General features: G+C 42.5%; 2 protein-coding genes across 11 annotated transcripts in view; one reads left to right on the forward strand and one right to left on the reverse strand.

Annotated features, from left to right (window-relative positions):
• EFEMP2 (EGF containing fibulin extracellular matrix protein 2) overlaps positions 1-10865 on the forward strand; it is a 32193-nt gene extending 21328 nt beyond the window's left edge. The window contains exons 9-11 of the mRNA XM_073658394.1: positions 5877-6003; positions 7128-7323; positions 8352-10865. Of these exons, the coding sequence (XP_073514495.1) occupies positions 5877-6003; positions 7128-7323; positions 8352-8513 (485 nt within the window). The 3' untranslated portion in view covers positions 8514-10865. The remainder of the gene's footprint in view (positions 1-5876; positions 6004-7127; positions 7324-8351) is intronic.
• A 1794-nt stretch (positions 10866-12659) lies between these two features.
• The window catches only part of MUS81 (MUS81 structure-specific endonuclease subunit), an 88546-nt gene continuing 78167 nt past the window's right edge, over positions 12660-23038 (reverse strand). For all 10 annotated transcript variants that reach the window (XM_073658402.1, XM_073658395.1, XM_073658397.1 and 7 more), the window contains 11 exons: positions 21475-21563; positions 20541-20708; positions 19583-19744; positions 19045-19172; positions 18627-18739; positions 16605-16721; positions 15962-16057; positions 15569-15694; positions 14293-14396; positions 13576-13659; positions 12660-13353 (listed from right to left, as the gene is read on the reverse strand). In XM_073658402.1, coding sequence (XP_073514503.1) covers positions 13287-13353; positions 13576-13659; positions 14293-14396; positions 15569-15694; positions 15962-16057; positions 16605-16721; positions 18627-18739; positions 19045-19172; positions 19583-19744; positions 20541-20708; positions 21475-21563 — 1254 coding nt within the window. In that variant the 3' untranslated portion in view covers positions 12660-13286. The remainder of the gene's footprint in view (positions 13354-13575; positions 13660-14292; positions 14397-15568; positions 15695-15961; positions 16058-16604; positions 16722-18626; positions 18740-19044; positions 19173-19582; positions 19745-20540; positions 20709-21474; positions 21564-23038) is intronic.

Here is a 23038-nt window from a genome sequence, read left to right on the forward strand (position 1 = left end):
TCACCAGACCTGAACCCAATCGAGATGGTTTGGGGTGAGCTGGACCGCAGAGTGAAGGCAAAAGGGCCAACAAGTGCTAAGCATCTCTGGGAACGCCTTCAAGATTGTTGGAAGACCATTTCCGCTGACTACCTCTTGAAGCTCATCAAGAGAATGCCAAGAGTGTGCAAAGCAGTCATCAAAGCAAAAGGTGGCTACTTTGAAGAACCTAGAATATAAGACATATTTTCAGTTGTTTCACACTTTTTTGTTAAGTATATAATTCCACATGTGTTAATTCATAGTTTTGATGCCTTCAGTGTGAATGTACAATTTTCATAGTCATGAAAATACAGAAAAATCCTTAAATGAGAAGGTGTGTCCAAACTTTTGGTCTGTACTGTATATATATATATCAAAAAAGAGGAGAAAATCTCAGCATATCATTGCAAAAGATATTTTATTAAACATGTATAGAAAAATAGGTATAAAAACCAGACAAATTGTGAGTAACAAATGACTGATAGGGAACACACTAAGACTCAAATGTAAGTACTCAATATCAGTTAGCCCTTTAATAGAATTGCACGCTAGCCCAAGGAAAAATATCAATCAAAAATAGTGGAAGCCGATTAATGTGCTATATATATAATGTAATACAAGCAATCCACTTATATCAAATAGAATAATACTCTCATTATAGCAGAGCAAGATATTGCCATATATCAAGGGGGCGCACCAACATCGACCTGATATCAGGGCAAAAGAGTATAATAATGAAAAGTATGTTACCTGTGAAAGACTCTCACAAACGGAATGAAGAGGAGGGTGAGACAAAGAAAGGGTGGTGGCAACACAGAGCCCGACGCGCGTTTCGCGGAAAAACCGAGATTCATGACCTGCCCTTGAGAAAGCGGTTTTTCCGTGAAACGCGCGTCGGGCTCTGTGTTGCCACCACCCTTTCTTTGTCTCACCCTCCTCTTCATTCCGTTTGTGAGAGTCTTTCACAGGTAACATACTTTTCATTATTATACTCTTTTGCCCTGATATCAGGTCGATGTTGGTGCGCCCCCTTGATATATGGCAATATCTTGCTCTGCTATAATGAGAGTATTATTCTATTTGATATAAGTGGATTGCTTGTATTACATTATATATATAGCACATTAATCGGCTTCCACTATTTTTGATTGATATTTTTCCTTGGGCTAGCGTGCAATTCTATTAAAGGGCTAACTGATATTGAGTACTTACATTTGAGTCTTAGTGTGTTCCCTATCAGTCATTTGTTACTCACAATTTGTCTGGTTTTTATACCTATTTTTCTATACATGTTTAATAAAATATCTTTTGCAATGATATGCTGAGATTTTCTCCTCTTTTTTGATATGATGTTTTCAGCGTGCGCATGGACGGATGCTCGCCAAGTGGCTGGCTATCCGCCTACTTTCTGGTAGCTATTATGTGGCTTTTTTCTATATTACTAATGTATATATATATATATATATATACACATACATATACATACAGTGGTGTGAAAAAGTGTTTGCCCCGTTCCTGATTTCTTATTCCTTTGCATGTTTGTCACACTTAAATGTTTCAGATCACAAAACAAATGTAAATATTAGACAAAGATAACACATGTAAACACAGAATGCAGTTTTTAAATTAAGGTCTTTATTATTAAGGGAGAAAGAAATCCAAACCTACAGGGACCTGTGGGAAAAGTGATTGCCCCATCCCCCACCTCCTTAACACATAAATTAACTGTGGTTTGTCACATCTTTGGAAAGCTGAGTTCAATTTCCCTATCCACACACAGGCCTGATTACTGCCACACCTGTTCTCAATCAAGAAATCGCCTAAATAGGACCTGCCTGACAACGTGAAGTAGACCAAAAGATCCTCAAAAGCTAAACATCATGCTGTGATCTAAAAAAATCAGGAACAAATGAGAAACAAAGTAATTGAGATTTATCATTCTGCAAAAGGTTATAAAGCCATTTCTAAAGATTTGGGACTCCAGCGAACCACAGTGAGAGCCATTATCCACAAATGGCGAAAACATGGAAGTGTGCTGAAGCCTTCCCAGGCCGACCAAAATTACCCCAAGAGCACAGCGATGGCTCATCCAAGAGGTCACAAAAGACCCCACAACAACATCCAAAGAACTGCAGGCCTCACTTGCCTCAGTTAAAGTCAATGCTCATGACTCCACCATAAGAAAGAGACTGGGCAAAAATGAAATGCATGGCAGAGTTTCAAGACGAAAACCACTGCTGAGCAAAAAACATAAAGGCTCATCTCCGTTTTGCCAGAAAACATCTTGACGATCGCCAAGACTTTTGGGAGAATACTCTGTGGACTGACGAGATAAAAGTTGAACTTTTTGGAAGGTGTATGCCCAACTACATCTGGAGTAGAAGTAACACAGCATTTCAGAAAAGGAACATCATACCAACAGTAAAATATGGTGGTGGTAATGTGATGGTCTGGGGCTTTTTTACTGCTTCAGGACCTGGAAGACTTTCTGTGGTAAAATGGAACCATGAATTCTGCGGTCTACCAAAAAATCCTGAAGGAGAATGTCCGGCCATCTGTTCGTGACCTCAAGCTGAAGCGCACTTGGGTTATACAGCAGGACAATGATCCAAAACACACCAGCAAGTCAACCTCTGAATGGTTATTAAGACTTTGGAGTGGCCTAGTCAAACTCCTGACCTTTATCCGATTGAGATGCTGTGGCATGACCTTAAAAAGGCGGTTTATTCTCGGAAACCCTCCAATGTGGCAGAATTGCAACAATTTTGCAAAGATGAGTAGCCAAAATTCCCCCAGTGCGTTGTAAAAGACTCATTGCCAGTTATCGCAAACGCTTGATTGCAGTTGTTGCTGCTAAGGGTGGCCTAACCAGTTATTAGGCTTAGGGGGCAATCACTTTTTCACACAGGACCCTGTAGGTTTGGATTTCTTCTTCCCTTAATAATAAAGACCTTCATTTTAAAACTGCATTTTGTGTTTACTTGTGTTATCTTTGTCTAATATTTACATTTGTTTTGTGATCTAAAACATGTAAGTGTAATAAACATGCAAAAGAATAAGAAATCAGGAGGGGGGCAAACACTGTTTTCCACCACTGTATATATATATACCACCAGAGTCTGCTCCCTGCATATACAATTATTCTGGAATTCAATGGGAGGCTAATAAATCTGTATGCAGTAGGCTCCCCCTAGTGGTGGCTGCAGGCAGAAATAATTCCATCTGCTAAGAGAAATGTATTCTCCCCCCCCCCCCCCCCCGAAGTGCTATCACGAATATAAATGTGTGTTTGTGTATGTATATATATATATATATATATATATATAAACATTTACATATTTATATATATTTATACACATACAGAATTTTTTCTCTCTAGGCTCTCACTGTGTGGAATAGAAGAGAGAGTAATTTTTCCAATTCTTCCTTCCTGGCTTATGCTATAAATTTAGTGAGTCTTTAGTAAAGGGGTACAGGAGATTGACTGGTGCCTTTAAACCTCTGCACTCTATTATTGCACATCTTAGGCCTGAATCAGACATCAGTGATTATAATAAGAATAATTATTCTCACATGCAAAAACGGTCCGAGTTTCATCAGTTTTTGATCAGAGTTTGGTCAGTGTCAGTTTTTACCATCAGAGTTTTGTAACAGTTTTTCATCAGTTTTTCTAAGATAAAAAAAAAACAAAACAAAAAACTGATGGAGATTTCTTCAACGTCTCATATCAAAAAGACTGTGAAAATCTTTGTGTGTGTGTGGATTCATCAGGCTGGGCCCCTAAGAACAGTACCACCTATGGCAGTACTGTATGAATATGTAAGGCCGCGTTCAGTATTTGATCAGTATTTTACATCAGTATTTGTAAGCCAAAACCAGGAGAGGAACATTCAAGAGGAGAAGTATAATAGAAACACGTCACCACTTCTGTATTTATCACCCACTCCTGGTTTTGGCTTACAAATACTGATGCAGAATACTGACCAAATACTGAACATGTGAACGTTGCCTAATATTAATATACACTGCTAAAAAAAATAAAGGGAACACTTAAACAACAGAATATAACTCCAAGTAAATCAAACTTCTGTGAAATCAAACTGTCCACTTAGGAAGCAACACTGATTGACAATCAATTTCACATGCTGTTGTGCAAATGGAATAGACAATAGATGGAAATTATTGGCAATTATCAAGACACCCTCAATAAAGGAGTGGTTCTGCAGGTGGGGACCACAGACCACATCTCAGTACCAATGCTTTCTGGCTGATGTTTTGGTCACTTTTGAATGTTGGTTGTGCTTTCACACTCGTGGTAGCATGAGACGGACTCTACAACCCACAGAAGTTGCTTAGGTAGTGCAGCTCATCCAGGATGGCACATCAATGCGAGCTGTGGCAAGAAGGTTTGCTGTGTCTGTCAGCGTAGTGTCCAGAGGCTGGAGGCACTACCAGGAGACAGGCCAGTACACCAGGAGGAGGCCGTAGGAGGGCAACAACCCAGCAGCAGGACCGCTACCTTCGCCTTTCTGCAAGGAGGAACAGGAGGAGCACTGCCAGAGCCCTGCAAAATGACCTCCAGCAGGCCACAAATGTGCATGTGTCTGCACAAATGGTTAGAAACCGACTCCATGAGGGTGGTATGAGGGCCCGACGTCCACAGATGGGGGTTGTGCTCACAGCCCAACACCGTGCAGGACGCTTGGCATTTGCCACAGAACACCAGGATTGGCAAAGTCACCACTGGCGCCCTGTGCTCTTCACAGATGACAGCAGGTTCACACTGAGCACATGTGACAGACGTGACAGAGTCTGGCGACGCCGTGGAGAGCTATCTGCTGCCTGCAACATCCTTCAGCATGACCGGTTTGGCAGTGGGTCAGTAATGGTGTGGGGTGGCATTTCTTTGGAGGGCGCACAGCCCTCCATGTGCTCGCCAGAGGTAGCCTGACTGCCATTAGGTACCGAGATGAGATCCTCAGACCCCTTGTGAGACCATATGCTGATGCGGTTGGCTCTGGGTTCCTCATAATGCAGGACAATGCCAGACCTCATGTGGCTGGAGTGTCAGCAGTTCCTGCAAGATGAAGGCATTGAAGCTATGGACTGGCCCGCCCGTTCCCCAGACCTGAATCCGATTGAGCACATCTGGGACATCATGTCTCGCTCCATCCACCAACGTCACGTTGCACGACAGACTGTCCAGGAGTTGGCGGATGCTTTAGTCCAGGTCTGGGAGGAGATCCCACAGGAGACCATCCGCAACCTCATCAGGAGCATGCCCAGGCGTTGTAGGGAGGTCATACAGGCACGTGGAGGCCACACACAATATTGAGCCCCATTTTGACTTGTTTTAAGGACATTACATCAAAGTTGGATCAGCCTGTAGTGTGCTTTTCCACTTTAATTTTGGGGGTGACTCAAAATCCAGGCCTCCATTGGTTAATAAATTTGATTTCCATTGATGATTTTTGTGTGATTTTGTTGTCAGCACATTCAACTTTGTACAGAACAAAGTATTCAATGAGAATATTTCATTCATTCAGATCTAGGATGTGTTATTTGAGTATTCCCTTTATTTTTTTGAGCAGTGTATGTACAAGTGATACCTATAGAAATAATGCTATTTGTTCCAAAATTCCCAATTTAAGATAACATAGCTATGTTATCTTAAATTGGGAATTTTGGAACAAATAGCATTATTTCTTTAGGTTCTTTAGTGATGTGCACTGTGGCCGCAGCACACGCACTCCGCTTGGTGGTTTTCTCTCATTTGTGCAGAGACTTTTTACTCTTACCTGATCTTTGTTACTTTTGTCATTTCTTTGACTTTTATCCCTCAATTTTATGAACAGATATCAATGAATGTGAGACAGGAACTGACACCTGCACGGACCAACAAACCTGCGTCAACTTCCATGGAGGCTACCGCTGCGTGGAAAATAACCTTTGTATCGAGCCCTATATACAAGTGTCTGACAAGTGAGTCTTCAGACTAAGAGATCGATTCCGGAAAAGGTTGCGAGTCGTCTTTACAGATTATACAGGTTCCATTTAAACCCTTCCCAACATATGCCAGACTATTTACATCATATGTCGGGTTCCTGTCTTTGAAGCAGGCTTAGAAGCTGAGCCTGCATCATACCTGGCAGATGATGGCTGTGATACAACAGCCATCATTTGTGTCTAACAGCAGCAAATGGAGCTGAGCGCTGCCTGCTGCTGTTAACTCTTTATATTCTGCTGTTAATGTCTGACAGCTTCATTTACAGCGAGCAATCTGGGGGGGGGCAGGCCATTTCAAGCGCCCATTGGGGCTCCTTGCGAAGTGGTTGCAGAGTGTCGATGGGTTGTCATGGCAGTCAGATGTCTGCAGAAAACCCCCTTGTGCCTGTCATGACGGTGCGTCTATAGAAGACCCCTGTGCCTGTCATGATGGTGCGTCTGCAGAAGACCTCCGTGCCTGTCATGACGGTGCGTCTACAGAAGTCCCCCGTGCCTGTCATGACTGTGCGTCTACAGCTGGTGTTCATAGGAGACCGCGATTTTTACTATATACTAAAAAACTGTAGTATATAGTATGAGCAATCAGACGATCAGCATGTTCAAGTCCCCCAAAAGGACTAACAAATAAAGTTATAAAAAAAATAAGTGTTTTTTAAGTATTATTAAAAAATCGAATCGCCCCCATTAAGAATAAAATAAAAACTTTTTTTTTTAAACAACAAACTCACGTAGTATCACTGTAGAAGCAAAAGTCTGATCTATCAAAAGATAAAATTAATAAACCTGAATGGTAAAGTGAAAAAATATATATGAATACGAGAATTGTGGTTTTTCGATCTCTGCAACACGACAAAAAATGCAACATAAGGCGATCAAAATTTCGTATCTACCCCCAAAAAAACAATAAAAACAGGGCACTGGTTTTTGGAATGCGAATTTTACTTGGCTGCCATTTTTGCTCCTGCTCTTTTATATGTTATCTCTTCATTATTCTTTTGAACCTATTTTTTTTTTTATTTCTTTTACTGCACAGATGAGTAAATTGTGACAATGTCAGATAGATTTTAATTATAAAGTGAAACTGTGGTTTTATATTGCAGTCGATGTATGTGCCCGGGCAGCAACCCTCTGTGCCGCGACGAGTCTGGTTCAATAGTGTATCGGTACATGAGCATCACATCGGACCGCAGCGTACCCTCAGACATATTCCAAATCCAGGCGACCAGTGTGTATCCCGGAGCGTACAACACCTTCCAGATTCGGTCAGGAAATGAGCAGGGTGACTTCTACATTAGGGTGAGTGACACATGATGGCACAGTAGATGCCAGGCTTATTATCAGACAGTTGGCTTCTCTGCATAATAAAATCAAACAAAAAAATATACCTTCAGGCTATGTTCACGTTTGCAGTAATTTATTGTTAAAAACATGTCATATTGTTTTATGTATACAGCTCATGTGCAGACCTATGTGTCTCCATGAATACAGACAACAAACAAACCCTATGTGTAGCCTTCTCAAACTTGCCTAGGATTTGTCTAATTAAGGCTCTTCCTGGCATTCATTAAATAACTCGTTAGGTTCCCACCATCATGGCACAGGGGATCAAAAGGCGCGTCTAACTGCTTAGATGCCATGGTAGCTGTTCACCGCTGCATCTGAGGGGTTTAACTGTTGCGATCAGAGCTAGCTCCAATCGCAGCTGTTACTGGGAGGTGTCTGCTGTGTAAAACAGCTGGCACCTGCCTAGCATGGAGCAGGCTTAGCTTGTGAGCCCGCTTCATACAAATGCTCCCAACTTGTGGCGAACATATATGGCGGATGTCAGGAGAAATGGGTGGGTGCCAGGCAGGGGGGTGAAACAATTTGGCATTGGGTCCCTTCAGCTCATAGTCGCATGGCCTGCTACTACTTGATTGTCATGCCCCTTCATGGCACTGCTGGCCCGAACAGTGCGCTCTCGGATGCTGCAAGCACAAGCAGCTTTGTCTCTGCAACATCGTTGGAGCGCAGTGGTGACCGAGTAGAGCAACCATACCAGCTTCAGAGCAGCACTTACAAGCTCCATTGTAAAGAGTTTGTAAGCACTGTGCTCCTTGCCTAGAACACTGCCTATTACTTATAAAATGCAAAGGTGGCCGGTAACCTAGACAATGAGCAATAAAGAATAGGTTTACAAATCCTTCTGTTCTTTAGTAAGTAAATTGCAAAGTTACTTGATTTTACAAGCACATTGCAACTCTACCCATTTATAATGCTGAGACAACCCCTTTGAGGTTTTTTTTTTTTACACAAAAACTGATATATATTTTTTTCTCTTACAGCAAATAAACAACATCAGTGCGATGGTGGTCCTGGCTCGTCCCATCAAAGGTCCCCAAGAGTTCATTCTGGATCTTGAAATGCTGACCTCCAACTCCCTCCTCAGCTACCGCTCCAGCTCTGTCCTGAGACTCACCATTTTCGTGGGTGCACATCCCTTCTAGACAGCAAGTGTCATTGTCCTTTCGGCCCATTCACTTTTAATTTTTTGTCAAGACATTTTCATTAATTGGTATTTTATTTTCTATTCAAGCCACTGTCTGTTTTCAATGAGACTGCCTATTTCAGCGCCCGGCAGCGTCACAGGTCTCCGGCACTGAAATGGTGAACAGAGTTCTTGTCTCTATTCTAGGATAGAATTAATGACAGGGCCAGGCTCTCTGTAATATAGCGCGACTACCCGACTACACACATATACTGTCAGGTTTTGCAAGATTGTGATTCTGGTTTCAGACGGCTGCTTTGTAACATCAGTATTATGGCTGCAGCTGCAGTGGTGCCATTGGGGACAGACTAAGGTGCACTGGTATTGTGGTTTTTTTTAGCATATATGGAGGGGTTAATGTTTAGTTTCTTGCTCATGTCTTAGCTGTAGTATTTAAAAGGGGTTTTTTTCTGGGCTGAACATAACATTTCTGCAATCAATCTATGTGAATAGAGGAGATTGCTGAATCACAACAGTGTGCAATGCACGCACACTGTCAGGATTCCCTGCTATTGCCAGCTCAAGCGGTCTTCATGTGCCACATACTGGCAGTCCACATGAAGACTAGCTTCTCATCCGCTTTCCTCAATAAAAAAAAATTAAGAAAAGACCACCAGTATATGGCACGAGTTGGCAATAGAGGGGAATCCTGACAGTGTGGACAATGCAGACTGTAAGGATTTGACGTAGAGGGACTTCAGAAATGTCTTTTAAGCCCGAAAAAAAAAAACTTTAAAAGAGGCACTTTCTGAAATTGTTTTACCTTTTCTTGCCGCAGTAATATACATGATGTAAATGGTCGATGCGACTTTTAGGAAACTGACTAGTGGTCCTCGCATAAGAGGAGTCAGAGTGCAGTCACCTGGTATAACGCAATGACCAGCACAGAACGGATAGTTCACGATTTACAATACTATTGGAGAAAAAAGAAAATAACTTTTTTCTGGGGGTGTTTTTTTTTTTAATTAATACTCTAGAGCAGGGGTGTAAAACCTGGGAAGCAGGGGCAATATGCGTCATTGATGCCTTTCTGTGCGGACCCACCAACCATCTGGTCATAGACATGCTTCTCCGTGTGGTGGCTGCTCACATGCCAGATAAGAGGGACAAGTATCACGTGAGCAAAGACAGGCAAGTACAAATGTATGGCCATCTCTGAGATACCCATATATTGGCAAAAAGGGGTCTCCTGACCCTGTTGTAGCACTTGAGTAAGAAGTACATGAGGTGGAGAGAAGGAAACTTATGTGTGCGGCCATCTTCCTTCTACTGCATGGGAGAAGTGAGACACTGTCGTTTCAGCAACGCACATATATACAATATGCATGCAAATATGGGGAAAGAGGGAATTTCTTGAAGTGGAACAAGCGTTTATCAGACATTTATGGCATATACTTTCATAAATGATTCAGATGATTCCCAGTTTATAGCCTGATTCAAGTTTCAGAAAGTTGTCTTTTGAGAGTGTCTCTCCCAGTAATATAGGCTGTGAATCCAGGGTGCCACTGTCTTCACTTCTAAAATATCAGCACAGCTTCTATCTTGCGCTTACTTCCTCTCCTTGTGCTTTTCCTGTTTTCTCTGCCCTCCCTGAAACTGTATACTCTTTCTCTTTTGTTCACAGTGTGGGGATCTGTGTACAAAACTCTCCCCATACCTGCTGCAATCTGTATCATTAAATTAAGAGAGGAAAAAGCCATTAGAATTAAGCAAAAGCTTTGATGGGTTTGCGAAAAAATTTTGCAGCAAAATGGTAGAAAATCTTTATTGCAGAGGATTCAGAAAGTTGCTTTATTTTGCATTTAGGAAGCAAATAAACAATATAAATCTGTGCCAAGGCTGTACTTATCCTTTAAGCTTTATGATAGCCCTTGAGATTGGTACAATTGTACCAATGTGGCCCTCAGGTCAAAAAAAAAAAAGTTTTGCATCCCTGCTCTAGAGCTAAACTTTTGGTAAATGAGCTACTTCTGCCATTCACCAGACATATAAACATTTCAGTTAGTTACAGTAGTGTTTTAATTATATCTTGTATTTTGTCTTTTTACAAGTTGCTATTAAATTATAAGATTTCCATAGGTTTTAGGTTGAGTAGAGTAAAACCTAAATATCAATGTAAGTACTGGACCTGTCCTTGGGCGATAGACCCTTACTACCATAGTCAGTGTGTTCAGTGCGTGGCCTCTACAATGGGGGAGGAATTGATGGTGTATAACTATTGTTAGCAGGCTGACTCTCTGTATATTATCCCTGTCCTTGTAAATTTCTCCTCTTTGTAATACTTTTGCATTGTTACAAATCGTACTGTTCATCAATAAAGAGAAAAACAAAAAAATATATATAACTCCAGGGGTCTGCGAGTGTCATTAGGAGGAATATTCTGGATTAACCATTCTACAAAATACTTACAATACTCCAATGTTTACATAACATGCTGAATTTTTATTTCATGCAGTATTTTCTAGGACTCGAGTACCGGTAAGTTGCTGGCTGCTGCACTAAGCAAAACTTTCTTCTTTCACCTTCCACACTCAGTTACACTCCATCACACTTTCTGTAATATCTCTGGGGGGGTCTGTCAGTAGCTTAGAGGTTAAAAGTTAGGGCCTAGAGAAATAAGTTTTCAGAATTAACAGCTTTTATCACCTATGTACAGGGTGGGTGATAAATGTATAAACATATGGTGGTCTTCTGGGACCCCTACCAATCCAGAGTATAGGAGGGGATCCAAAGTCCTGTGTGAATGGAGCAGATTTGCACATGTATGACCACCGCATCATCTACTTCTGTTGTTCTATGGGAATGTTAATGCTCAAGTGTGAACACCGCCCTCATAGACAGTGATTATGGATGCTTGCTTACGCATGTGCATTAATGCTCTATTTAACCCCCGTTCTAAAGCCCACCATACACAAGACGGATGTCAGCCGAACGATGGTTCGCCCAATCGTTTGGCTGGGAGCCTTCTCGGCCGGTTTTCCCATACACAGGAGCGCTCGTTTGATTAATCACTCCTCTGTTCTCTATGAGAAAGTCGCCAAGAGACATGATGGCTGACGGCTTATCTCCGGGAGAACAAAAGGAATCGGCAGTCCGAGATCAGACATGCCGGTTCCTTAACTCCCCCGACAATCGGGGGTCCAGGGCCCCCAAACACATTAGACAGTTGATCGAATCCATTGAGGTCAGCAGGTTCCAATAACATTAGCATGAGTATAGGAGAGGACTTAAAGGGGTCAACCAGGCTTGCGAATCGTCACAGCACGATCAGTGTGCTGAACAGTCATGTGACCACAAGTATACGATCTGCATACATTCAGACTAGACTTATTCAGTTCACTCAATTCACCTGTGTCGACTGAGGCTGCGCACGTCTAGTTGGCAGGTGACCACAGAGTGACTGCAGACTTGAGCCCCAAACCTGGACAACCCCTTTCAGATCCCTACGGTTTATACATTTATGGACAGATGACAAAAGTGTTGCAGCCTTCGTCCTTCTTAAGTAACGTAAGTGATGAAGTGGTTTATGGGATAACCCTCCTTTACAGGGAGCCCATCAGCATGTTTTTACATACAGAAACAGTGGTGTAGCTTTATAAGTGCTTGTCTGCCCAATAAAAATTATACTTTTTTTTATATATATATATATATATATATATATATATATATATATATATATATATATATATATATATATATATATATATATGATCTGATTTGCCAGTTATGAGAAATCTAATGTAGAAGACATATGCAAATCAGGCTGGAAGTGCACTGGGGGTGTGTCATTACGCATGGATGAAGGAGTCCAGAAACCTCTCCCATAGAAGTTAATGAATCATCTCAAGTTCATTTATCTACTGTGAATAATATCTGAGTATCTCCAACAAGAAAGAAGGAAAAATAGGAAAAAAAATAATGAATATTTACCAATATCAGGCTTTCATCAATATTGCAGCTATATTAATTAATACAGTTACATTTGTACTACAGTCATATTGCTCTCATCTGTTCCCTCATCTACTGCCTCGGGTACAAACACTATATAATATAACTACAGTATATTTTATGAATTAAGAACACAGATAAAACTATAGTTTTCTGCAAAATATTTTATTGACCAGTAGAAAATATAAATAGAGCACAATTCACCGGTAGAAATCAGGAATTTTGACAATTCTTTTCTTCCATTCACATTTATACATGAAAACCCCAATTTTAAGAACTTTACAGACTGATAAAAGTGGGATATACATTGTTCTCAGAAAATGAGGTAGATCCAAGTATAACAGTTCGGAGGATCTAAAAGGCTTCGATACAATGAATAATTCCACTCGGTGAGAAGAATGGAAAGTTCCAGTGAAGTATTTTCGGACGTCGGTTTGGTTAGAAGCTACTTTGAGCGGGTGCTTAATATTGCCATTGACAGAAACTAGGAAACTGATCCAACACCTATATACAGCCCGATGTTGGGCTCCTTCACTTCTACGTGTCCATAGACGTGGTGAGCAGGGGGTCCTCCAGAGCGAAGACTCGGCGGACAGAGGAAGGTGCACGGATGTGAACGGGGGGGAAGGGAATAAAGTTCTGCCTCATAATTAGATTTATCATTTTAAGGAGTATGTGACAATGTTTGATGCTTTGCTGATTTCATGATCAATCCAATTAAGTAGAAAGTTTCCTTGTGCATTTCCATCATTCTGATCGAGTCGGGTCATTGTTTCGCCGTCCATCAGGACAAGGCTTCCTTGGTGCAGTAAAGCTGGGATATAGTTTTGCTTAGCACCGGTCCAAGGTTTCTGTAAGAAGATTAATGCAATAAAAGGATCAGTGGAGCTGATCTGATAAAAGGGATATCCCAGTGAAATAAATAATCACCTATGCACAGGATAGTTGATGCCTATTAGGTCAGTGGGGTCCGACAGTGGCTCAGATAGAGGAGCGCGGTTTTTGCAGACATGTTCTTTTCCTTCACGCGTTACCCTTTGAGAATAACCCCTGTGTATTACGGCAGCACTTACCTCTGCAGCTTCCCACATCTCACGTTGGACAGCAGCTTCTCCTTCTCCTCGGTGGAGGTACAACCATCATATGCAGAACGCAGGCTGTCGGTGAGAAGAAGAGACGCCTGCATCAGCCGCGATCGTACATCCTATAATCTGTGGGGTAGCGATGCCCGAAAGAACCGATCCATATGCTTTGCAGTGTAGGATTAGATGCCTCATAATCCAATATATCAATGAGGAGGGCTAGCAATATCAGATTTATTTGGTAGACAATTTTACCTTTTTGCTGGAAAAGTTTATAAATGTACGGCTCGTGACGCTAAGCGTGGGCTATGACACAATTTATGGGGCCGCACAGATCACACACTCTGCTTCCTATTATTCGTAAAGGGGTTTTCTGAGCTTAGAAAATAAAATATAGAAAAAAGTAGGTTTCTAAATGATCACATCATGTATAGCCACAGCTCAGATGTAATTATGGTATTTTTTTGTCTCTGCGCAGCACAACCTTTCTGATGCTGTGGATACAATTACTAATGTAAAGGACTACAGTTACCAGCATTCCTCTCTCAGACCCCATTTAATGGACCGCATTTGGACACAAGGGGTAATTTGTATGGAGGACGGCGTAGGAGGCGCTGCAGCTGCACAATGTACATTAGTGATATATCACCCTGAGGTTACATTTGCACATTTATAAAATGGATAATGATATTGGGGGTGATACCCTACCTTGCTGGGGTGCTGTATCTTTCCAGGATAGCGGCTGCCTTCTCACCGCTGACTCCATTTATCTGCATCAGCTGTCGGGCAAACACTTCTTTCACGGTCTGTGCCTGTAGTCGAAACAAATCTTGCTTTATATAAATGAGTGGGACAAGCAGAACTGCAGCTCCATAAGAACAGGCTTTTAAATAATTCTCTAAAATGGCTTTGCTTCTCTTTATAAACATATCCAAAAAATGGAGTAGAAGTTGATATACATGCAACATGTAGGAGCATGTTCACACTAGCCATTAAACAGACAAAACCTAAGACAGAAACAAAATGAACATACACCCTGCCGTAAGTAAGTAAAAGCAATAGTGCATAGAAATAACAGTGTACTTAGTAAACAACATTTTTCATACAAAAAAACCCATAAGAGCCATCCCCAAGGTGAACCCAAATCGGGACGATCCTAACCTCTAGTATTAAAACCTAACCATGTGTCAAAGTGACATCAATATGAATAAGGGAAGAGCAGGATCGGGTTCCTTTCAAAAACTTTATTTTTTATCAAGTACCCCATGTTATTTATGTGCACGATTGCTTTACTTACTGCAGGGTATATGTTCATTTTGTCTCTATCTTAGATTTTTCTGTATAAAAGTAGCAAAATCAGATAATTTTCCATTTCACTACTGTGGGTTTAAGCAATGGGGTACGTAGAGAAGAGCGGACCTCCGCATTATATTTCGGAGTTTTGTCACAAAGTCCAAAAGTGCCTGATGTTTTTCCCCAATCCGACCCCCCACCACCCCGAAGCCCAAACCCTTTTCTTGACTCTTGAGCCAATCCAACCAAGTTATTCACCACCGTGTGGCAAAATGCTGGGGCCAACCAAACACTCATAGCAATCACATGGTCTGCCTTTATGGTATTGAATATGTGTCTATATTACAACCCACAAAAATGACATGTACTCCATGCCTGTGTAGACATCCCCTCTGGTTGCTACTTGTTATCCTAACACCACATAGTGATATATATAGATAATTTTCATTGATCTACGAGATAAAGGAGCACAAGAAGAGGAGTCTGTGTACAAGACCCTATATTCACTGGAAGGAAACAGATGGACTGGTACAGGTATATGCGGTATAATCTCCTACTGCCCACCTGTCCTCAGTTCCTCAGTGTAGTTTTCTCTATCGCTTCAATGGGGGACACAGGAAACCATGATGAAGGCTCAGAGAAAACAGATTTTTACAGTGAGTAACCAAAAATCCTGTTTTCATTACTTTACCTTATTCTTCATAGCCCCCTCATTAAACTCTTTGAACTCGATGAGGATGCAATGTTGTTCCTTGTGATGAAACGCTCGGTCACATTTACTAGCTTCCTCCTTGGTGCAGCTCAGCAAAGTCTTGTTCTGTAAGAATGGCAATAAAACACTGACATAATCCCGCACTATATATATATATTATATATACACACACACACACACACCATCATATATCTGCTGCAGACAGGAAAAAGTGTCATGAGACATCACCCAGTAGAATCGGGTTTAGTTTTTCCTTCTGCACCAAGCCGAGAGTCCATTATGATATTGGTTTCCACTCCCACTAGATAATATCAGCTTCTTGGACCAAAAGGTAGAGAAATAAGCAACCATAATTAGAATTTGAGTTCTCACCGAATACATTGCCTGTAAATATCGAGTCATTATGGTCAGGTACGCTGCAGACTCTCGCACGTCTTTGGTACGTTTGATGAAGAATCCATCTACCACCTAAAGGAATGATGAAACATTATCGCATTAGTGGTCGTCAATACTGTATAAAAGGAGGAGCGCTGGATCTTTTGTGGCCACAGTATAAAAAAGTAACTCCACTTAAAAACGTTTGACACATTATGGACACCGTTTCGCTATTTTGATGAATGGGGACCAGGGTTCAGAGACCCTCATCAATTGCTCAGAGGGGCAATCATAGGAGGATGAGTGGAGTAGTGCACAGACCTGGAAAGTCTATAGATCCACTCAACACTGCTTTACTCCAGGAATCACCTCCGTTCTTCTGCCCCTTAGTTTTAGGTATGGGTGGGAATTTTATGACCTGGGTCCTCACTGATATGTTGTATCAACCAGACATTTTTTTTTTTAAGTAATAGTATAACTAATTGCCATTTTGCATGCAAACCACACAGCTTTTGTGAAGCATAGTCAGTATACAGAGAAACTAAATTAAGGAAGAAATATGAGGGAGGGAGGGGGGGGGGGGGGGGATCGTATTACCAGGTTCCACATCAGACTTTCTAATGTATAATGCATGTATCACCTGTGTATTCACTATGGCTTGCTGCAGGGTACTTTCAGGAATACTGAGGTGCTGTGCTGAGCCATGATCTTCCACCAGATAGATCGGGTGCCGCAGACCACACCTTTTCAGCCGAAACTGCAGAAGAAAATAAAAAATAAAAAGTAACCAACCTAAACCTGCATTCAGTATGTTCCCGTATATACAAGCAAACATTGGACGTACATTCATCTATATATATAATTGTCTTATCCCGTCTGTCTGTCTATCTTTCTGTCTGTCCAGGAAATTCCGCGTCGCTCATTGGTCCGGCAGCGGCCAATCAGCGCCGCGGGATTTCTGAAAAAAAGATGGCGGCCGTTAGCGGCTCATCTGCGGGACGGAGCTCAGCGGCGATGCAGGGGGGAGATGAGTGGCGCTAGCAGCACAACTACCCCGACCGGCGCCGCTGACCTCCATGCGGCTAACGTCGGAAGATCAGCGGCTTGGCCCGCTGATCTCCCGAGAGCAAGTGTGAACGGAGGACCGGGGAGCGGCGCCGCCGGTCGGGATGCTTCTGCTGCGAGTAGCCGCTCATCTCCCGGCTTCTCGCAGCAGAAGGAGCCGCACAGGCAGCGCCGCTCCCCGGTCCTCGCTAATACGGAGCCGCACAAGCAGCGCCGCTCCCGGGCCCACACTAATACGACGCTGATTGGTCGCGGTGGCCGGCCGCGACCAATCAGCGAGATGGGCGGCAAATTTAAACGCCGCTCTGCTCATTGGTCGCGGTGGCCGGCCACGACCAATCAGCGAGATGGGCGGCAAATTTAAACGCCGCTCTGCTCATTGGTCGCGGTGGCCGGCCGCGACCAATCAGCGAGATGGCCGGCAAATTTAAACGCCGCTCTGCTCATTGGTCGCAGTGGCCGGCCGCGACCAATCAGCGAGATTGGCGCTAAATTTAAACACCGCTGTGCTGATTGGTAGCGGTCACCGGCGGCCGCTACCAATCAGCGAGATTGGCGCCAAATTTAAACAACGCTCTGCTGATTGGTTGCGGTCGCCGGCCGCGACCAATGAGCAGTATTTGGCGCCAAATTTAAACCCCGTTCTGCTGATTGGTCGCGACCGCCGGCCGTGACCAATCTGCGATATAGGCGCCAAATTTTAACATCGTTTTGCTAATTGGTCGCGGTTGCCGGCCTCGACCAATCAGCGATTTTGGCGCCAAATTTAAATACCGCTCTGCTGATTGCGCCCGGTCGGCCGCATACCTATTCTAGAATACCCGATGCGTTAGAATCGGGCCACCATCTAGTATACAATAACAGCCGTTCACATTTCTATGACCCCAGGTTTTAGCTTCTCGCTTTCTCGATGCAGTGGGAATAACACTTTTCGGTTGACTCTTAGGTTCTGCAGGACATAGACGGAGCTGGAAATCTGACATTTAGCCTCTAATTTAGTCCTGAGCCGAGATGGAAGTGCTGTATATGTATATAATGTATGGCAAACAGCTGTGCTCAGTGTAATTTGCTGGTCAGCGTGACATTGACAGGCATCACCTGAACCCACTGGCACGCCATGATTGTGTCACAGGCATCGATAGGTGACAGAAAGGAGCCTTAGATGCCACGACTGCTACTGACCATAGCATCTAAAGGTTAAAAAGCCGGGATATATATTATCTTCAATCCCAGCCGATGTAAAGGGACCCTGATTGTCAGACCTGCAGTGATTGCACGGGCACAGCGTCTAGTATATATGCTGCAGATGATGTATATTTACATTACTTTGTGATTAATGTGAATATTCCTAGAAAACAAGTGGAGCACAGAAAGAGCTGATATTTCATGTAGCTCACTTGTCAGCTTTGCTGTGTAGACTGGGGCAGAGTTCTCAAACTTATTCATTGCAGGTATGAGATTTACTTTGAGCAGACCCCAGTCATATTGGGGAAAGGGTTTGTACGGCTCTGGAGAAAAAGATTGACTTAACTAGAAAGGTACCGCAAAACTATAGGTCAAATAAACCACATCTGTAAAAAAAAAAAAAAAGACTTGCCTTTTGTTCCCGAAAGCGGCCATCTATAATACTACCACAGAGGTCGTCCATTCTTTTTCTCTCAATAACATGATCAAGCACCAGCTCTCGTGGTTGTGGAATTCGTAGCTGTCCTGTAAAAAACAAAAACTAAATCATATCTATATCTATGTGTACAGTGCAGATATAGTTTCACCTTTCCGCTTTGTCAAGAATAAGAGCTTGTACAGCTCGAAACGCATAGACCCACGCTAATATGTTATTTAAATTTCTTTTTTTTCTATTATTAATAAGTCCTAATAAATGTGATGCTTTATATGTTTCTATTCAAAGGGAGGTGGTAGGAAGATGCCGACTAATGAAAGATCTTCAGCCCATTGTATGTCACTACCCCTTGCTCGAAGTTTTTACTTGGCATAGTCCTGGGACTCGTCCTTACCGGGCACTGGCTGCACTTTCTCTTGCGCTATCCACAGAAAGTCTCCAATGTGCAGCTTGCGTACATCAAAATGGACTCCGTTTCTTTTTAGTTCTGAAACCAATTCCTGTTTTCTATGTGCTGAGCCCCTGAAAGAGTGGATACGAAACCAATTATGGCTGTGAAAAACGACTGCAAGTTAAAAACCATCCGGCAGCATATGCTCTCCACTCCAGTAAGAAGTCAAGGTGCAGCCCTGTCCATTGAAGTTTGGGGCCATTTTAATATCCATAACCCTTATAAAACTACAATGAAGACAGCCACATGAATGCCTAATCTCAGGGTAGCATGGGACCCCATTCTCTTTACAGAGGAACTCTGACCCATCAGATAATTACGGCATATGCTGGAGGTACAGTATTACATGTCTCAGATGGAAATATCCTCCTTTATATTTTTTTTGCAGCATCTCAGAGTAGCATAAATCCCACAATGTGGTCCTGGCCCCAATAAAGGTCAGTCAGCAAATATACCCCGCACAATGTCCTCACTGCCTTACCCTGTCGTTTCAATGAAGTCAACACAGAGGATCACATTGAACTGGCCCGGGCACAGGGTGAAATCCGGCACGTGGTTGCATGAGCTGGGCACAGGATCTTCCCTTGCCCGTCTACTGCTGTCCGAGGAGAAGGACAGGGGAACAGTTTTATGCGATTGGACTCTGCAACCAAAAAAAAGACTCTTAGTAATCTTGTTACATAGCACAAACACATACTCGGCAGTACTGAGGCAAGCAGCTATAGGGAGTGCATAGGTAACATATAGTGCAGAGGTAACATTCTCTTCTTTGCCTACGGGTTCGTTTACATTAACATACCACACTTAACCACCTATCAGCTGTCATTTAATAGCCGCTTTACACGGGACGATTGCGCTTCAGATATGCACTAAACGATCTATCATAGATCGCTCCATTGTTCTCGGCAACGCAGGTCCTGTTTAAACAGGACGATGTGCTGCAGGCTCAGGAGCTGTAAGTTATGCATTCAGTAGTATGGGAAGTGTAATCCATAAAGGATAAAAACTGGTAAAAAGAAAACCCAAGTTGGCTGTAAAAGGGGATTGTGTACGACTCCATTTACTCGTCTGAGATCTCTATACAGTAAAGTCAAACTCACGTGTTATCAGCACATGATTGTTGTGTCAGCCATTTGCAGTAACTCCACCTGGCACACTGACACCGGGTGTAGGGGCAATTTAATAGGTGTCTGTCAAGTCTCTAATCATTCATAATAACAGCTACTGCAAATCTGACATCTGCCATCATGTTACTGGCTCAGTGTCTGTATGCAGTGTGTTCGGGGTATCGGCACAGCGGCCTCATGCGGGGGCATCTGCATGGTGATCTGATGCGGGGAGGACTGCAGGTGAAAACAACACGAGAGCAAAAGAAGTAAAGCAATACATGTGTAGATGCGGTAAAATGGTGCAGCCTTTATATACATAGTTTCGCTTACACTAAATTTTGGATTTTCTCTCTCGGGTGCAGTTTATCCTCCTCCTCTTGGTCTTCCTCAGATGCTGTGGAGTAACCTTGCCTGACTCCATCATCCCTGCCTCCAAGAGCTTCCTCAGCAGCTTCCAGCCTCTGTGCGAGCTGTAGCCCCTTGTCAGTAAGAGAATATCTGTAGAGAAGATATTCAGGATGTTAAATGGGATCCATAAGTAATCGTGTACGGTGATTTTTCTACTGTCAGAGTTTATGGTTAAGACTCTTCACATCATAGTAACGGCTTCAGTGCCATATACCCGATACCTGTGCTGTATACCACTGTGCAGATGTACAGTACAATACGTCACCCTTAGAATCCCATTTGTAAAAAAACAAAAACACTTTCAAACTTCTGTATGCCTCCAATTTCTAACAGCGGCACAAGTTTATTTATTTTTTTTATTACGTTATGCCTCATAGGACGATTGCTCTGAACATATCTAAAAATTAAAGGGGGCTGCCAAAAGCCATCGGTCACATTCTGGCTTTCGATCTTCAGAAAGTGAGATCAGAATAAAATGTTATAAGTGCAAATTAATATTTTTAAACGTTAAGTGTCAAAACGATCACAGCACGAGGTAATTTCATAGGACGCTGGAGTAGAAGTGTGCAGCTGGAGTTACATGTGAATGATCCGAGCGGCGGTGGCGGGATCCTCAGGCTCACAGTAATGTTTGGTTACTGACGTCACAGACCCCTTACATACACACTGGATCCTAGAGAGGTCACCCAATGTCCGCAGTGTTTCGCCGTCATGCACCCAGCGATGGGTGGAAAGTCTTCAGAACGACTGTTTTCTTTAGGTCGTATAGTAAACAGCAAGTCACAATCCTCTCCATCTCCAATACCGTATAGCATGGTGGCATTCAGTGAGAAGACTCAAAGGCTCGCTGTGTTACCTGGCCGGGCTGTGAGTCTTGATGACCAATTCCTTCTGAATTAACGTGCTAACAGAAGACCAGGCTGTGTATTTATTGCTGGGGTCCGTCTGCAGGAAAGGAGAAATGATGTCAGCTATTTAAATATCAAGGAACATAAATGATGACCTAAAAGCCAAAACATATGGAAAAGCAAAACAAGAATTGCCATTGTGTGTTAGGGTCCACGTGAAATATCCAAGCAGCTTACGGACATTATAACAAGGAGTTCAGCAGAAGTGTTGTTTAATTCCATCTAATTGCTGAGAAAAAAAAAAAAAGTAGCAGTAGAGACGGCATCAGCCCCATGCTGGAGTGCGTCAAAGAAGCGCTGCAGCGCCGCCATTCATCACACGTCAGTAGACTACACAAAGGGAAGAATGGTCTGGTTTCCAGACCTGATCTCATCGCTGTGCAAAACTAAATGTGGGCTATTGTTTGGCGCTGCACGACACTGTGTACCACCATTTATCTCAGCTCTGCAATAAATACATATTTAATATATATATTTTTTTATTACTTTTTGTTTTGCTTTTAAACATTTGAATAATCCCTTTAAAAAAAAATATTCTGCACTTGTTTCTGATGCAGAAGTGGTGGGTGTAAGATGAGATCGGCGTGACGTTAGTGTACGGCGTTGACCCTTGTGGGATGGAGCAGGACAGGGGGCCCATTGTAATTTTGGGCATAGTAATTCATTCAATGTGAGCCTCGAGGTCTGGAATTCAGAGGAGCGTTTGTTTCGTGGACGAGGATCTGTTCCTTGTTCCTTATAACTGGGATGATTTAGAAGTGTCCGTTCTTTTATTTAGTCTCTGCTCGCACCACATTCAGCATTTGTGCCTTGTGCGTAAAATCAATGTGTCCCTGACCCCATGGATGGCAAGAGAAGAGCCGTCTGGCATCTATATGTTGAAATACCTAATATATATATATATATAAAATTTTTGTTTTACTGTATAGAAAAACATCTTTACAGAAAAAAAGAAAAAAGGTTCAATGATAATTACCAGGGCTTTATGCTTAGCGCACCGTAGACGCCATACTGATTTAGCCCTTGTCACACACAAACACACTATTTATTCCAGTCTTTCACCAAATGAAAAAGTTTTATCCATCTGTAATTGATATTTTTCCCGGCTAACACTTCAAACTTTAAAAGAAAAAAGAAATCTGGAATACAAAATATATATAAATAAAAATGTAAATGTTCATTTTTACAAAATCTTAAATTTCCGAAAATTCTTCACCGAGTGCTTTGAAATGTTGACACAACGTTGCATTGGAATACACGCATGTTTTTATATACCTACTATGTTTTTATATACCAGCTGTTGGATGTAAAAGCAACAGCAAGAGGGGGGTGTTACGAGCTCAGTCCCAGTCTCACTCTCCCCATAAACCTTTCTCCCTCTCCTTCATTTGCCCCAGCTGCTGCCTGAGCAATGCTCCTTTTGTGTCCCCCATGGTGAGTGATTGGAGGGAGGGTGGGGGGGGTGACGAGACCGTCTGTTCGAGGCTGAAAGACGCTGCTGCTCATCACCAC

Source organism: Phyllobates terribilis, unplaced genomic scaffold (assembly GCF_046119375.1).
Source record: "Phyllobates terribilis strain yellow unplaced genomic scaffold, ASM4611937v1 Scaffold_13__5_contigs__length_258822181, whole genome shotgun sequence".
NCBI lineage: Eukaryota > Metazoa > Chordata > Amphibia > Anura > Dendrobatidae > Phyllobates > Phyllobates terribilis.